Source organism: Lepidochelys kempii, chromosome 9 (genome assembly GCF_965140285.1).
Source record: "Lepidochelys kempii isolate rLepKem1 chromosome 9, rLepKem1.hap1, whole genome shotgun sequence".
Taxonomy (NCBI): domain Eukaryota; kingdom Metazoa; phylum Chordata; order Testudines; family Cheloniidae; genus Lepidochelys; species Lepidochelys kempii.
The window spans coordinates 6,445,106-6,463,039 of NC_136388.1; the positions used below are offsets into that span (position 1 = coordinate 6,445,106).

The 17,934-nt window shown below is 44.5% G+C and overlaps 1 protein-coding gene across 5 annotated transcripts in view; it reads left to right on the forward strand.

The window, feature by feature from the left end:
• Positions 1-10,645, forward strand: part of ARMC9 (armadillo repeat containing 9) — a 112,263-nt gene extending 101,618 nt beyond the window's left edge. For 3 of the 5 annotated variants that reach the window (XM_073359128.2, XM_073359130.2, XM_073359131.1), the window contains one exon: positions 9,738-10,645. In XM_073359128.2, the coding sequence (XP_073215229.1) occupies positions 9,738-9,925 (188 nt within the window). In that variant the 3' untranslated portion in view covers positions 9,926-10,645. Of the gene's footprint in view, positions 1-3,252; positions 7,566-9,737 lie in introns of those variants that run through there. The other 2 variants (XM_073359129.2, XM_073359132.2) reach the window with 2 other exon arrangements.
• The last annotated feature ends 7,289 nt before the right edge of the window (positions 10,646-17,934 follow it).

Here is a 17,934-nt window from a genome sequence, read left to right on the forward strand (position 1 = left end):
CAATGCCCCTAAGCCTCACCCACTATCAGGTACATAAGTATCATTAACCGCATTTTACAGAAGAGGAAACTGAGGCCCAGAGGTGAAGTGACTTGGCTGTGGTTACATAGTAAATCGGTGGCAGAGCTGGGACTCTACATAGTGAGTCAGTCAGAGCCAGGATTAGAACTGAGTAAGTTTCTGGAGAGGAGTCCCATGTTCATCCCTCCCTAGATCATGCTGCCAGGTCTGTTAGCTTGACCCCATTGTATTCCTGCTGCATACACCCTCTCTTTAGCTTTGACGTCAGTGCTTGCTGTTTCCTGTAATACGAGCACTGTCCTGACTGGATCGATAATGGTGTTAATAGCCAAGAATCCTTCCCTGGTTCCCGTTTCACTGTCTGTTTAAAGGGAAGCGCTGCTGAAAAAGGCAAAAGTGCAGCGTGCACACACAAAAGGAAATGCTGGTCCAGTTTCTCCAGGGAGCATGGAGCTGAGCGTGAATTCATGCTCCTAGGTGCATGTGTTTGATGAAAGATCGGTCCTGATCCGTGCTCTCTACACCCAGTCTTGTGCTAAGTGCTCAGTGAGGGCTTTGAAGGGAGTCCCGTATCCAAAGAAACAGTGTACAGTGCAGCTTGTATCAATATCACATTAAAACCGAATGTGATCAGAGATTTAAGTCACTGGGGTTTCTCTTCAGGCTCGGTATGTGCACCCACAAGCCCAGACTCCTGGGCGACTTGAACTGTCAGACTTCACCTGGACGTAGATCTGTTAATTCTGCCCTGGGTGTGCATCTTAAGATTATGTGCACAATGGATACATCTGATCACATATTTGCTATTAATAGGAGACTCTTCACTGTTTACTGTATTATCTTGTTAGTAATGGCTGAGATTTCAAAGCAGTCTAGGGGCTTTAGACCGGTGTCTTCCATAAACATTACTTTCAATATGTTTGTCATTTGTACAGCATTTTGCATTCGCAAAGCACTTCGCAGATATTAATGAATTAACACCCCCGCGCCCACCTCACATGGGTGTTGTGATGCAGGTGTGCATCTTTGTCCCCATTTTACAGAGGGGAAAATTGAGGTACATAGGTTAAGGGCCAACGTGTCTGAAGAGGCAGGTAGGTGTCTGCTGGGATTTTCTGAAGCACCTAAATACTTTAAAAATCTGGTCTTAAATGAGCAACCAACCCACAGTGTGAGTCAGCAAGGATAAGGGCCAGCCATGCCAAACCTGTGAAAAAAAACCACAGAAATTTTGGCTTAATTGGCTTGTGAGTTGTTTGTTGGCTAGTTTTTGGCTTGTAGTTTGCTTGTTTAGCTTGTTGCTTGTTGTAGCTTGTTGCGTCTTTTTTTTTTTTTGATCGGCTCCCAGCAAGCAGAGGCAAGGGGGGGCAAGCAGGGGCAAGAGCGGGGAGAGAGTCAGGGGTGCACAGCAGGTGCACCGCAGTCCTAGACTGCACACTCGGGGGATCTAGTCACATAGAGTGTTGCGGCTCTTGGGGATTGGCTTATTTTGAAATGGGATTAGCTTGATTTTTGGCTTATTGTGAAAATCGGGGTGCTTATTTACCACGTGAAAGTTGGCAACTGTGATGAGGGCATGGGAGTTCCTGTTTCCCAGTCCTCTGCTCAGACCTCTAGGCCTGTTCATTTTTGCATGCTCAGGGGGACTATAGTTCCCCCCAACAAACGCCTGTGGGTCAGGCTGATTTGTTTGTCTGTCTGTCGCAAGTTTTTGGTGACATATAGATTTTATGAGAGCCAAGCACTGGTCATGATGAGGAGAGAAAGATGGTTGTCCGATACGGTTTATATAGCCAGTGTAATCCCACAGACTGGAGTCTCTAGCCTGTTGTTAACGATATGACTAGTATTTTATGGACAACAGCAACACATTTCAAGAAATCCAGTTTAGACTCCGTCTACGCTAGGAGCTAGGGGTGTGATTCTTAGCTAATGGAGACACATAAAAACATAAGAACATAAGAATGGCCAGACTGGGTCAGACCAAAGGTCCATCCAGCCCAGTCTCCTGTCTACCGACAGTGGCCAGTGCCAGGTGCCCCAGAGAGAGTGAACCTAACAGGTAATGATCAAGTGATCTCTCTCCTGCCATCCATCTCCACCCTCTGACAAACAGAGGCTAGGGACACCCTTCCTTCCCCAGTGAGCCGGTGTACTAAAAATCTCACTGAGCTAGTGTACTAAAAATAGCAGTGTAGCCACGGTAGCCCGCACAGCAGCAAGTGGTGGCACTGGCTAGCCACTTCAAGTACAAACCCTCCTGACCCCTGCTGTGGCTACGTACTTGAGGGGGCTGGCCTGTGCCACTCTGGCTACACGACTGTTTTTAGCATGTGGATGCACAAGCTGTGACTCCTATCCCTAGCTGAGTTCCTAGTGTAGACATACCCTTTGACTAGATGGGTTTCTTTTTTGGGGTGACTGAGGGCACGTGGACTTTATGTCTTATGTATGCACAGGTAGCACGGGGGTATCTACACACCTTCGGCCAAATTCCACCCTCATTTTGAGTCCTGCATCAGTAGTGAAGTCATTGGGACTTCACTGCGCATATATAACATAAAGCAAAACTAGGCCCCCTCAGAATAAAGCCAACAGCTTTGGGGTTTTTGCTAATTTCCTTCTTGTACAGGCTTGTACAGAGAGGGCACATGGGCTTGCAGTTAAGGCACTGAACTGAGATTCAAGATCTGTGCTCAGTTCCCAGATCTGCCACAGACACTCTGAGTAAATTATTTCACCGAATCTGATCTCAGCTCCACCTCTGTAAAATGAGGAGAAGAATCCTTCCTTCCTTTCTTCCACTGTGTCTGTCTTGGCTATTCTGAGTGTGAATTCCTTGGGACTGGGGCTTTCTGACTATGTATATGTGCTGCACCTGATCTTGGCTGGGACAACTGGATACTACTGTACTGTAATACAAAAAGAAGAGGAGGAAAGGGTTATTTTATCTGTGGAAACACCAGCCCTTGAAACAGCATCCCATTGTCCGGAAGTGGTGACAGTAATATCTGGCAAATAGGTGAAAGCTCAGATAAAGTGTAAATGCCTGTCAAGACTAAACCCACATTTTCAAGTTGTAACATTTGTGATTTAAGTTTCCTTTGTGTATTTTTTGCTGTGCTGTTTGTGCTGGTGTCCAGGTTGAACAGGTGTTCCCCACAGGCAGAGACCATCCGATAATCAGTTCTACTTTCAGCTGACATTCCCTTTCTTACTTCCGTTCTGCAGGCAGCCAGTCCTCTAGGAAGTGAGAACAGTTCCTTTCTTCAGCAACCACCTGGCTTATCCTTTAAGGACACAGGTAGCATCTTGTAACAAGACTCCTAGCTTCACTGGCAGCGGCCCCAGAGGAGAGTGAGGTTATCAACACTCCACTGCATATGCCTTGCACGTGGTTCAGGGATTATCTGATGGGATGTTTCCCCTCCTGGTTAAAACAAGAGACCTTCTCAGGAATCACAATTCGGTTAGCAGCACCGCTCCAGCAGCAGACGAGGACTGGTTGGGTAGATGTACGCAATCCAACTATTCTTGAAGCGACATTGCTGAATAGCATTAAACAGTGTGTGTATGTGTGCCTTCCCCCTACTCCCCCTAGGGACTGCCCTGGGGAGAAGGTCCATAGGGCTGATGTAATGAGCTGGCTGAAGTGTACTGTTTACATGTTGTTCGCTAGACCAATTTCTGGACCTGCTTTTTAAACTGGCCCTTGGTTTATGAGCTGAGGGGATGGAACATCTACGTACAGGGAAACTTCAGCAGCCAAGAAAGACCATGTGTCTAGTTCTGCGCTGACTAACACCTCATGCAATCATGTTCACTTCATGGGACTTACATGTATGTAAGTGAGCTCTGAATTTGGCCCGCTGAGATGTGTGCTGGGTGCTTGATCAACAGGGATCCTAGTCTTCTGTGATGAAAACCCCAAAATTCTCCTATAAAAAAAAATTAAAAATCCACCTTTTTATGTGATGAAAATGAAACACAGAACTTTCGTTTCCCAAGTCACAATATCTATAGGTATCAATTGAACACGATGTTTTATTGGTATATTTACAATTTGTAAGCGAGTTCAAAGCCTACCAGTGCCATCAGTCCTTAAAATAAAATAAAATGAATAGAATTGCAATTTGTATTTCTTGCATATACCAGATACATCTGTGTCTGTATTCTATACAGTGGAACCCCATTTATCTGATCTAATTGGAATGGTGGCAGATCTGCTGAAGCCCAAGCTCTGCCGCCCGGGCTGACAGCTCCAGTTCGGTTATGATGGACAGCTGGATAATGGAGGCTCCGCTAAAGTGTATGTAATGTAAAATGTACAAAATGTAAAAGCTGAAGCTTCTCTGTAAAAACGCCAATTGTGCGTTTTTCCGTGGCAAATGGATTTCTAGGATCTCTGTTCATCCACCTTATTTGAGAAGTGTGAGTCTAAGGTATGGGGGGGGAATCTTTTGCAGGTATTAGTTGGTGTGTACTCAGCAGGCAGTGTTCCGACTCCTCCACCGGGAAGGTGCGTGTGGACCTGCTCCATTCTGCTGAAGAATATAAAATGGGCAAAGGAGCGACCGGTGGCAACTGAAGCAATATTTCACCATTGCCCAAACGCGTGGCAGTGCTTTCCAGTAGGGATCTGCTCAGCAGCCTTCCCTGAGGGCACCGACCCCTTGCGGAGCACGCATCCTGTTTTTAAAACCCATTGAATGAATAATCCGCTTTCTCACTCGGGATGAAGAACTGTTTTCTCCTTGTGAGTCCCTGAGCCAGTCTCGAGCAATTCTTCCTTAACACAACCCTCCAAAGTGTGCACCTGGGTATCCTTCCTTGACCCTTTGTCACCCTCTGTGACATTCCTTACATCTGACTTTGAACAATGATCTGTTACATCTTCTTGTGAAATCTGAGCAGGAACCGGTTTTCTCAAAATAGACTTGAGCTGTTCTTCAGTAAATGTAAAGTGGAAGGTGAGTGGGCCAGTCACTGAATAAGAACTAGAGCAGTTAATCCTAGCAGTGATTTATGATGCAGAAATTTGTTTTGTTGTTCATTCTTTTAAATGTAGCAGCGATCAGGAAACACTGCAATAGCCACCGGGACTGGCTTTTCAGTAATATCCCGTCAGGTGTCAGCACTGATGGAAACAAAAACAAGAAGCCCTCTTCCAAATCCTGCACAATCTGCCTTTGTAGTCTGGCTGCTGATGGGGGGAGAGGGATGGGACAGCCAGTGCTTTTTCACTTTTTTACATGTTCACTTTTCAAAACCAAACATCGGGGTGCAGAGAGAGAGAGGGGAGTTGAGGCCTTTTGTGCTGGGATTACTGCATGTGAGGAAAGCAAGTCGAAAACCTTAGACATGATAAAGCAATACTGAATTGAGAGCATTTGCAAATTAGAATGAACCTGATGGTGGTTTGAATGGCCCACTGCCTTTGAAACAAAAATGTCATCACTTTCCCATAGGAAAGAAATGGTTGAATTGTCATTGATGGTTTATACTGAACGGAAAGAAAGTTTTACACTTGGATTTAGACCTTGGGTGGCAAATTTCAGCCTAGGGTGATATTAAACAGTCAGGGTCAGTTCTCAATTGGTGCAAATTGGCATTAAGTCCATTGCGCACAGTGAAACTGTGCCGATTTACTGCGAATGGGGCTGAGGAACAAACCCAAACCCTTGGACATTAGACTTCATTTTGGAATTGGGCAAATACTGATGGGTTTGAAATATTGCAATTTACAAAGACCAGATCACTTTGTAATTTTAATTTGTCCACAGGAAGGGTAAAGTAATCAGGAAATCAGCATTTCTTACATAGTTCCATATCTGCATAGGACCAAAAGTGGTTGTGGGTCCTCTTTGACCTCTGTCCTCTATCATTTTAAAACTTTCTTTAAAAATCTTTATGCCAGGGAAAAAACTCGGGTAGGGGGAGATCCAACTCCTTATGCAGATCTCCCCATCTTTACTTGGGAGAGGCAAATGCCATCAGGTGAAAATTCCTGCTGATTCCTAAGAAGGCTGCGACAGACAGAATATTAACATCCCAAGGGTGGCTCTGTGGAGGTTTGATGGGGTTAAGTGTCAGTCTAGCTAGCTTTGCTTTTTCCTCTTAAGCATTATCTTTTTCCAGTGTAAAATATCAAGACTACTTGTTACAAATGGGGTGCTAGGTATGTGTATTTGCATTTCCTGGTACCCAGAATTCCCTTTCAGTTCAGTTTTTTTATTATACAGCAGTGCTGGGGTTGACCTTAGAAAGAATGGGCCTGCTTCTGTGAGATGCGAGCAGCTTTTGTGAAGGGTTGAGCACTCTGTATTTTATTAAACTTAACAGGCCCGATCCTTTGCTGGTGCAGAAATCTAGTGTAACGCCCTTGAATTTTTAACAATGAGGCAATTAACATTGGAACAACTTACCCAGGGTTGTGGTGGATTCTCCATCACTGGCGACTTTTAAATCAAGATTGGATGTCTTTCAAAAGATCTATGGTTTGCAGTATTGTTGTAGCTGTGTTGGTCCCAGGATAGTGGAGAGACAGAGTGGATGAGTTAATATCGTTTTATTTGGATCTACTCCTGTTGGTGAAAGAGAGAAGTTTCAATCTTAATTCTGTGTAAGCTTAAAAGCTTGTCTCTCACCAGCAGACGTTAGTCCAGTAAAAGATATCACCACACCCACTTTGCGTGTCTCAGATATGCTGTAGTTCAAACAGAAAGTAACTCACAGTCCTGTGGCCTGTGTTGCGCAGGAGGTCAGAATGCGGTCCCTTCTAGCTTGGAATTGATGACCGTCAGTGGAGTTACGCTGAATTACACCAACTAAGGGTCAGGATAATTGAGGGCACAGAGCACCTTGCAGAATTGGGCCCAAATCAACAAGCCGGGGAGGGGAGAAATAGTTCTTTCTTACAGGGGCCTTTACAAGTGAGGACTTTATGGAGTTTTCCCCACTTTGAGCCACTAGACATGTTGGAGTGTCAATCTATAATTTGCAGACTTTATCAGACTGTTTTTGTGCTACCCTCAGTCCACCTAAGTAATTGATTAGATATGACAATTTTCCATCCACTTTTGCAATGAAACCGTGTGTGTGTTTAAACTACATTCTCAGCAGTGCCATTCCTATTAAAGGCTGATAAAGTACCTTTATTCTGTGGAAAAGTTGGAATGTCAATCATGCAGGCAGAACTTTTTCAGTCTCATAAATGTAAGTACTGCTGTTGATAAAGGGTTACAAGTAGCCAGATAGTAAAAGAGGGAACAGGATAACGTGCATGCAATAAATTCTGCACCTCATGCCTAAAGGAAGTTAGTCACTTTCACATGCTCTCGAAAGGCTGCTGGTTGGTAAAACATGCCCAGGATAAATCCATAATCAGAACAGTGGAGAATACCGTGCTTGAGTGCTTCATTGCTTAGTTAAACCAGCTGTGTTCTTGTTTACAGGAAGCTAATACAGCAGTTCCACATATGAAAAGAGGAAAGCGTTCTGGGGTCAAAAGGCTGTGAGTCTACTTTAAGTTATAAAAAGGAGTACTTGTGGCACCTTAGAGACTAACCAATTTATTTAAGCATAAGCTTTCGTGAGCTACAGCTCATTTCATCGGATGCATACTGTGGAAAGTGTAGAAGATCTTTTTATATACACACAAAGCATGAAAAAATACCTCCTCCCACCCCACTCTCCTGCTGGTAATAGCTTATCTAAAGTGATCACTCTCCTTACAATGTGTATGATAATCAAGGTGGGCCATTTCCAGCACAAATCCAGGGTTTAACAAGAACGTCGGGGGGAGGGAGGGGAGGAAAAAACAATTATGCAAGGTAACCTATTTCCCCTTGTTTTTTCCTACCCGCCCCCTCCTCCTCAGACGTTCTTGTTAAACCCTGTATTTGTGCTGGAAATGGCCCACCTTGATTATCATACACAGTGTAAGGAGAGTGGTCACTTTAGATAAGCTATTAGCAGCAGGAGAGTGGGGTGGGAGGAGGTATTTTTTCATGCTTTGTGTGTATATAAAAAGATCTTCTACACTTTCCACAGTATGCATCCGATGAAGTGAGCTGTAGCTCACGAAAGCTCATGCTCAAATAAATTGGTTAGTCTCTAAGGTGCCACAAGTACTCCTTTTCTTTTTGCGAATACAGACTAACACGGCTGTTACTCTGAAACCTTTAAGTTATAGCTTCAGCCTAATTTTATCATTAGAGAGAGAGAGTGTATATATGTGTGTGTGTATAGATATACAATAAAAACAGTGTGTCTATAATGTTTAAATTCTGCATGGAGGGCTTCTGGATTTACACTTGTTTTGAAAACAGCTGTTCACCTCTGAATGGATAGTCTTAATTCATTTTGTTGGTTTGCTTGGTCAGTTTCTGTTTGTTTGTTTTTACATTTCCCTGCATTTCACTGCTGAGAAAACCACTTTCCCTGCTGTGTTTTGCACCATCTGTGTGACAAACATGGCCCCCTTTTATTTAGCTCTTAAGCCACATCTACACTTAAGAGTTAGATCAACATAGCTATTGTGCTCTGGGGCTTGAAAAATTCAAACCCTGAGCACCACAGTGAAGCCAACCTAGTCCTCCATTTAGCCAGAGCTGTGTGGACAGAAGAATTCTTCCACTGACCTAGTTATTGCCACTTGGGAAGGTAGATGACATGTATTGACAGAAATATCCCTTCCATCACTATAGAACGTATTCACAGTATGACATTACTGCTGTAGCTGTGCCCCTGTTGCACCCGTAGTGTAGACATGCCCTTAGTCGCTGTAGCAGCAGCATTCCTGAAGTGAGCACCGGCAGGGGGAATTTGGTATATCAGTGGGGCAGTTCCGGGCCGTTGTACTGCAAGCCATTTATGGCATGAGTTTGTTGTCAGGGAGGTTATTTTCTTGGTAGCAGAATGGTGGATTTAGAAATTAGAGGAATAGTGAGAATTTGGGGGACTGTTCTTTGCTGCCTGTATTTTGAGCCTTTACCTCCCGTCCTGCTGACTTTTTTGAAGCAAGGTGATCGGGAACATTCCACCACACTTCATACTGACAGGTTTCAGAGTAGCAGCCGTGTTCGTCTGTATTCGCAAAAAGAAAAGGAGTACTTGTGGCACCTTAGAGACCAATTGATTGGAGCATACGCTTTCGTGAGCTACAGCTCACTTCATCGGATCCGATGAAATGAGCTGTAGGTCAGGAAAGCGTATGCTCCAATCAATTGGTTAGTCTCTAAGGTGCCACAAGTCCTCCTTTTCTTTTCACACTTCATACTGTAAGTCATGGCATAGGGCGCAGTATGCGGATGAAGGAAGTGCCACATTCCCATTCACAAGGAAGTGCCACATTCTTTACAGTTGCATTTGAATAGCCTCAGAGAGACATGCAGACTTCTTCAGGCAGCACTGATACTTACTGAATAGAAACCCGGTTAACCCTGCCCCCACCCAATCCCCATTCTCTGTTTATAAATGTGTGTTTCAAAGGGACTGTGGCTTTAAGGGTATTTGGTGGAGTGGAGGTGGGGGAAACTCACAGTGTGTTTGGGGAGACTAAAAAAAAAACAAAAAAACAATCTGATGATTCTGGCCAAAGTGTCTTGTTTCAAATCTGCTACCGAGTTGTGGCAGCAGGCGGAAAAATGAAGAAACAACAAGCCTCTGATGTGTCTCTGCTCTCTTGAACCTCACTTTAACATCTGCCCATGCAGGTGATTTGCTTCCTGCCCTTGCTGGGCTACAGGTGATCATCAGCCCATTGCCACACTCATCTTCCCTGTGGAGGTGCAGCCCTTGGAGACTGGAGGATGGAGTGTTGTTTGTTGAGGCATCCAGTCGCCTTGGGCCACCTACTGTATTGAAAAGAAGAGTGGCAACCATCTATTTCACTTTGTGTTAATTAAGTGTGCCTGGTAAGTTGTCAGGTGGCCCAGGGTTACAGTTGTTGTCTATTCAGGCTCTTGCATTGTGCCCCTCAGCGGGGCAGGGGGGATGAATTGTAAACAGCTACATGATCTGTGCAGAGATTCGTTTTAAATATAATCATTAAACCGTGTGAGTGAGACCTCCATCCTTGCAACCCAGAGCAGAATTGGAGTTCAGTCGGAGCTTTACACTTTTACCCTGATCAAAAGCCTAGGAATTGCTGTTCCTGATCAGACCAATGCTCATCTAGTGCAGTGTCCTGTCAGCGGTCAGTACCTGATGCTCCAAATGAAGATTTTTCCTAATGCCAGGAAGTTAAAGATTATTTTATGCCCTGAAGCATGAGGGTTTGTGTTCCTTATACATTTATATCATGTCTAATGTAGCATCCTGATTCAAACTGTTTTCCTTTAAGGATCTCATGCCTTCCAAACTTTGCTCTGATGGGCACATTCTAGAGCTTCAGAAAAGTTTGTTACTCCCGCCTACAAGTTCCACATTCCACCAGCGATTCTTGCACGTGTCTCAAGTTTGCACAATTCCAGAGTATTGATTTACACCCAGGAACGTGAAAATCCTAAGGCTCTAAATGTAAATGTCAGGAAACCCACCTGACACCATGAGATGCCTGTTTTGTGTTTATAGAGTGGAAATGCTGCTCTGTTATGATTATCAATAAATGTACACTACACAATTCTAAGGAATGTAAATTATTTTATTCAGTGGGAGGCCTGACTTGTATGAAGATGTATTTAATTTTAAAAAATGACTTCCACATTGTCTTGAAGTTTTTCATCTTAAAAAGGACAGACATCGTTTCATTTGAACATAAGAACATAAGAATGGCCATACTGGGTCAGACCAAAGGTCCATCCAACCCAGTGTCCTGTCTGCCGACAGTGGCCAATGCCAGGTGCCCCAGAGGGAGTGAACCTAACAGGTAATGATCAAGTGATCTCTCTCCTCCATCCATCTCCACCCTCTGACAAACAGAGGCTAGGGACACCATTCCTTACCCATCCTGGCTTAATAGGGTTTGTTAGCTATTTGGTTTTGTTGTTTAGTGACAATACCTATGATAATTTAATTTATAATACTGCTGAATAAAGGGAATGAAGCTTTAGAGGATAAATAATAAATAATCTTGAGGATTTTTACTGGCAATAATACTTCACTTGGGAACATCTGGAAGAATATTCTTTCATTAGGAAGAATTGTAACACATTTTAGACTGTAGCCTAAATGATGGACTTCAAATGGGAACTGAATACTCAGCGCCTCTAAACATCAGACTGCTGAAGTAGCCAGAAACAGAACTAGTACACAGCACCCTGTGTAGTAGCCAAGGGAGAGGAAATTTTGGCCCGGACATGGGAACAAATCTCTACTTTTTCTTTCTAAGTGGCCTGGGATCTTTAGTAGTTTTGTGCGGGCACTATTTGAAAAATTCACATGCAGCAAACTGCGTGGAATTCAGTTATATCTACTGAGGATGTATGGTGGGGTGAGTTCATGTGGGCTGGGGTTTCAAAGAGGTGAGGAATTTCAAACCTGGGAGTCATTAAGCAATAATAATTATAAGGCCTCTGACTGACCGTCATCAGGCCTAATCACATCAGCCACACTATCAGAGGCTCGTTCACCTGCACATCTACCAATGTGATATATGCCATCATGTGCCAGCAATGCCCCTCTGCCATGTACATTGGTCAGGCTGGACAGTCTCTACGTAAAAGAATAAATGGACACAAATCAGACGTCAAGAATTATAACATTCAAAAACCAGTTGGAGAACACTTCAATCTGTTTGGTCAATCGATTACAGACCTAAAAGTTGCAATTCTTCAACAAAAAAACTTCAAAAACAGACTCCAATGAGAGATTGCTGAATTGGAATTAATTTGCAAACTGGATACAATTAACTTGAATAAAGACTGGGAGTGGATGGGTCATTACACAAAGTAAAACTATTTCCCCATGAAGAAAAGGAGGACTTGTGGCACCTTAGAGACTAACCAATTTATTTGAGCATAAGCTTTCGTGAGCTACAGCTCACTTCATCGGATGCATACCGTGGAAACTGCAGCAGACTTTATATACACACAGAGATCATGAAACAATACCTCCTCCCACCCCATTGTCCTGCTGTTACCATGCTCATGCTCAAATAAATTGGTTAGTCTCTAAGGTGCCACAAGTACTCCTTTTCTTTTTGCGAATACAGACTAACACGGCTGTTACTCTGAAACCTGTCAATTATTTCCCCATGTTTATTCCCACCTCCCCCCTCCTCAGAGGTTCTTGTTAACTGCTGGAAATGGCCCACCTTGATTATCACTACAAAAGGTTCCCCCCCCCAACTCTCCTGCTGGTAATAGCTCACCTTACCTGATCACTCTGGTTACAGTGTGTACGGTAACACCCATTGTTTCATGTTCTCTGTGTATATAAATCTCCCCCCTGTCTTTTCCACTGAATGCATCCGATGAAGTGAGCTGTAGCTCACCAAAGCTCATGCTCAAATAAATTGGTTAGTCTCTAAGGTGCCACAAGTCCTCCTGTTCTTTTTGACTGACCATCAGCTTTGGTTTGTTTCCCTGGAGTAAGGTCTTTGAGAATTTTATCAAATTACATCAAATTAAATGTAAGTCTTCCCTGTATAGGAGCAGAAAATGTCAGTGCTGGTCCTAGCAATTGCTTCTAAATACAACTTGTAGTTAGACCACTAAGCATTCTCTGTGGATGAATGGATCCTCCTGTCATGATGTAAGTGGTTATCAGGGGAAACAACTCCAAGACAGTTATCCTTCAGCTAACTGAAGCCAGCGGTGATCTGTGCAGGCAAAGCATTAACGCTGGAGAGGGCGCATTGTAAAACACACTCAATATACAATCTATGCATACAATGTACTGGGTAAATGATGGGGTTTAGCCCATGAAAGCCAAAATAAATTTGTTAGCCCTGGTCCACACTACGAGTTTAGGTCGAATTTAGCAGCATTAAATCAATTTAACCCTGCACCCGTCCACATAACGAAGCTATTTTTATTGACTAATGGGCTCCTAAAATCGATTTCTGTAGTCCTCCCCAACGAGGGGATGAGGGCTGAAATCGACATCACCAGTCGAGTTTGGGGTAGTGTGGACGCAATTCGACGGTATTGGCCTCCGGGAGCTATCCCAGAGTGCTCCATTGTGACAGCTCTGGACAGCGCTCTCAACTTGGATGCACTGGCCAGGTTGACAGGAAAAGCCCCGCAAACTTTTGAATTTCATTTCCTGCTTGGCCACTGTGGCAAGCTGATCAGCACAGGTGACCATGAAGATCTCGTCAGCAGAGGTGACCATGGAGTGCCAGAATCCCAAAAGAGCTCCGCCAACTTAATGTGCTTAGTGGGGGGACACACAATCAACTGTATAAAATCACTTTCTAAAAAAATGACTTCTGTAAATTCTACCTAATTTCGTAGTGTAGACTTACCCTTAGTCTCTAGGGTGCCACAAGGACTCCTCATTGTTTTTGCTGATACAGACTAACACGGTTCCTCTGAAGAAATCATGTCATCCAAGGATGCATTGCCCTCATAAACCACAACACTGGGGACTGATTTGTCCCCACAGCCCGAGATAGAATTCTATTGTATTGTCGGACCTCTGCAATTCTAGTGTTTGGGATGCTTTTCCTTTTTTAAGGCTGATGGAAAAGGAAGGCGACAAAAAACGGGTAATGGTAAGTAATTTTTCCCTTACCATGTGGCTATGTTATTTGTTCTGAAAGTGTGTGTGTGTGCACACATGCACTGAAAGTGTATATAAAACTGCATTGGAAGTGGTGTCCTGCAAATGTATGTCTCCAACTAATGGTCCTTTCAATTCCTCCAAGGCTACCGTTATCTGATGGTAACCTATCCCCATGTTCTTCCTTCCCCCCTCCCTCACTTCTTCAGCCTCAGAAGAACAAAGACATCCCTCGTGAGTAAGTGCTACTGGGACCAGCTTGTTGGTGAGATAAGGCCAAGCTGACTTGAGGACTGAAGACAGCAGCACTGTGCCACATTTGGGCCCTTGCCCAAGACCTTAACTGAAACCTGGCAGGTCGGTTGACCTTGGCAAAGGCAGAATGCTTCCTGAGAACAAAAACAACCTGCTGTTATGTGAATGTCCGTGCATTCGTTGGCTTTTGGAATTCATCTCAATAGCAGGAAACAGGACTGTCAGCTCTGACTGAAAGGCCCTGAAATCTCTGCCAGGTAGCTCCTCTCACTGGGCTTCTTCTCCCCACCCCGCGCTTCCTAGCTGGGCTGTTATTTTCAGTGAGATTCTTACCATGAGACTGTGGGTCTTTGTTGTTGACCAACTTAAATTTAGTCACCAGAGGAGCAACTCCGCCTAGAAAGCGGATGACCTGATGTTGACTTTTTGTAGCTTCACAGCAAAGCCCGTGTACGTGCATTTCTCTGTGTTTTCCCATAGAGCTCCCTCTGCAGCACAGAATATCACTGATCCTCATAGGTTTTCTTGGGGCAAAATGTAGCCTTTCTAATTGTCCATCCATTCACCCCACCCTGCATTTTCCCATCCACCATCTTCCTCATCCACCCCCCAGCTCCAGCCCAAGTGAGGAGGTGATATATGGCAAAAATGGGACTTAAAAGACATCCCATCCAAGCAGAGATAAACTGGACCAGGACCAGCCCTGCTTGCCAGGCCAAAAGTCAAACTGAACATACTTCCTCTCTCACAGAAACCCCCTAATTCCACTCCAGGCCTCTGACCCTTTAAAAGTGATGTGATTGAATTTTAAATAATTGTAAATAACGCAGATCTGAACTGAAGGGCCATGTGGTCTCTTAGTTATGTCGGTTTTGCGATACACTAGAGATCAGACTGCAAGATTTGGATCTGGGTCTCTGACACCCCAATAATGTTTGCTCTTAATAATTTTCCGCATAGGGTTAACGCCCCCCCCCCCCAGTAGCTAAATACCCATCACACACATCACAATTTAAGACCATTCTTTACAGGGGAAGGGTGGAACTTCACAAGGATCTCTCTCTCTCTCTCTCTCTCTCTCTGATGGGGGTCATTACCCCAGTGATTCTGAAACATTTCCGTCTGCGAAGATGCAACTGCTCTCTGTACTCACATAACATCCAGTCTGGCTATTTGATGGAGGCTGGTGCTGAGCAAATCACTGCTCCCACTGAAATCAATAAAAAGAAAAGGAGGACTTGTGGCACCTTAGATTCTAACAAATTTATTTGAGCATAAGCTGTAGCTCACGAAAGCTTATGCTCAACTAAATTTGTTAGTCTCTAAGGTGCCACAAGTACTCCTGTTCTTTTTGTGGATACAGACTAACATGGCTGCTACTCTGAAACCTGAAATCAATAAGAGTTGATGGTGTCTAAAATCTCTGGCTCGCTATCTATGATATCTAAAGTGGAAGCCGGCACTCAACACCTTTATCTAAAAGATGTGTCCATGTGGCTTACGCAACTGTTTCTCACTTGTAAAACTTGATAAGCTGCTTGCGCCAGTTGGACATTACTTCCGCCTGCAGACTGTCTGCCAGTCGGCTTTCAAGAACCAGTGTCCCGCTTTGTGCCTGGCTAATGATTTACTGCGGCAGTTATTAATATTCCAATACTGACTAAGGCCCCAACTGAGATCAGGGCACCATTGTTCTGAGCGCTGCCTGAACACCTAGGGAAAGGCAGTCCTGGCCCCCAAATGCTCACAATCTAAATAGGCAAGTCAAAGGGTGGGAGGGGAAACTGAGGCACAGAAAGGGGACTTGACTTGTCCAAGAGCACCCAGCAGGTCAGTGACAGAGCCAGGGATAGAGCCCAGGTCTCCTGAGTGTCAGAGCAGTGCCTTAGTCATTGGACTTTGCTGCCTCTCCTCATCCTTCTGTCAGAATGTAAGACTCTTTTCCTCTCTCGTCTTCACTCCCGGCACTCCTGCTTTTGCAGTATTTGTTCTGATCAGAGCAAGTTCACACCAGGGCATGTGCTTCTGTTCAGTCTGGGGCAGGCGGAAGAGAATTTGGTCTCCACCAGTCAGAGCCTGCAGGTAAGGCTGGATTTTTACAAGTGCTCACTGTTTTTAATGGGAGCTTCTGGGTGCTGAGCTCTTGTAAAAATCTGGCTCTTGGTTCTGTAGTGGAGTCTTTGGTGAGTGCCTCCTTCTTCTTAATTTCCTGCCTCCACTTCCCTCCCACTCCTCTCACCTTTATCATTCCAAGGAGCTGCATCATGCTGATGTGCCCAGCACCTGGATTAAGGATAGTGCAGAAGTTGTTGACTATGACAGACCCTGGATCTACAATTTCTGCGCCAAAGGGGGGTGCTTAGTGTGTCATTTGCATGCACCAGTACCCAACATGCACCCCAGCTCACACCTATTTCACAGCAGGGCTGAGATCTGAACCCTGCAACCTCATACGTAACTAATGCGTTTCTATTTCAAGACAGTATTGTGCAAGATTCTTCCCCACACACTCCTTCATTCCTTTATTGTGTTTCTGAAAAGATAGGAATGTCTCATTAGCCTTTGTTAATCTCTGATGCCAACATTTGATTGAAAGTCATTTACAGCACCTGTTTAGAGTCTCTGACTATTGTTTACTTGTGGCACCTTAGAGACTAACCAATTTATTTGAGCATAAGCTCACGAAAGCTCATGCTCAAATAAATTGGTTAGTCTCTAAGGTGCCATAAGTACTCCTTTTCTTTTTGCGAATACAGACTAACACGGCTGTTACTCTGAAACCTGAATATTGTTTCTAAAGCCTTGAGAAATACTTAGCAGTTCAATCATTAACCTTAAAATGATACATCCATGTGACAATGTCTCAGGGAGACCTTAGCAGTTAGCCTAAGAATGACCATGGACAATATAGATTCATAGATTCCAAGCCAGAAGAGACCATTGTGATCATCTAGTCTGACCTCTGTAAAATACAGGCCAGAGAACTTCCCCCCAACTAATTCCTGGAGCAGAGCTTTTAGAAAAACATCCAATCGTGATTTAAAAACTGTCCATGATGGAGAATTCGCCACGACCCTTGGTAAATTGTTCCAGTGGTTAATGACGCTCTCCATTAAAAAGGTACGCCTGATTTCTGATCTGAATTTGTCTAGCTTCAACTTCCAGCCATTGGATGGTGTTAGACCTTTCTCTGCTAAATCAAAGAGCCCATTACTGGTTTCCCAGGTAGATACTTAGACTGGGATCATGTCCCCCCTTAACCTTCTCTTTGTTAAGCTAAACAGATTCAGCTCTTTGAGTCTTTCACTGTAAATCATGTTGTCTAAGCCTGCGACATGTGGCACATGGATATTAGGATACTGAACATTACGAAAATGGCTAGCAGTGTGATTTGCCAATGCAGAGAACGCCGGCACTGCCTTGAGCGTGACCTTCCTCTGCTCAATGGGTGTATTATGTACCTGGAACGCATTGTGTCTCCTTGCTAGAAAATCAGGTTCCTGGAGCAGGGGGGAAATGCCACCCCCAATTTGTACAATGCAGAGAGCATGCTGAGGGGGCTCAGTAAATCCTGCGGAGGAGGGCTTGTCAGTCCTGCGCTGTGGGGGACAGCTGGTTTTCAGCGTCATTGAAGGAAATGGATGGATGGCAGCAGAGTCTATTGAAATGGAAACTGGCGCAATAGCTTTCTGGGTCGCTGAGTGCAAGCAGTGGAGGGCCCTGGCGTTATGGAAAAAGAAGCAAATGTTGCACTCACTCAGCCTCCTTCAGCAGGGCCCTGAGAGAACATGGCTTCACTCTGTTCCTTCCACTTTGACTCTGAGCACCAGGAGTTATCACTTTCCCAAGTCCGACTTCCCGGTGACCGGCAGCACAGCTGATGGTGCCCGACCATTTCTCTAAACCCCTAAGCAATTCAAACAGCAGGTGTGAAAGGAACCACATCCAGCACCTCTGAACAGAGCCTAGGGCCCTTTGGTGTTTCTGTTC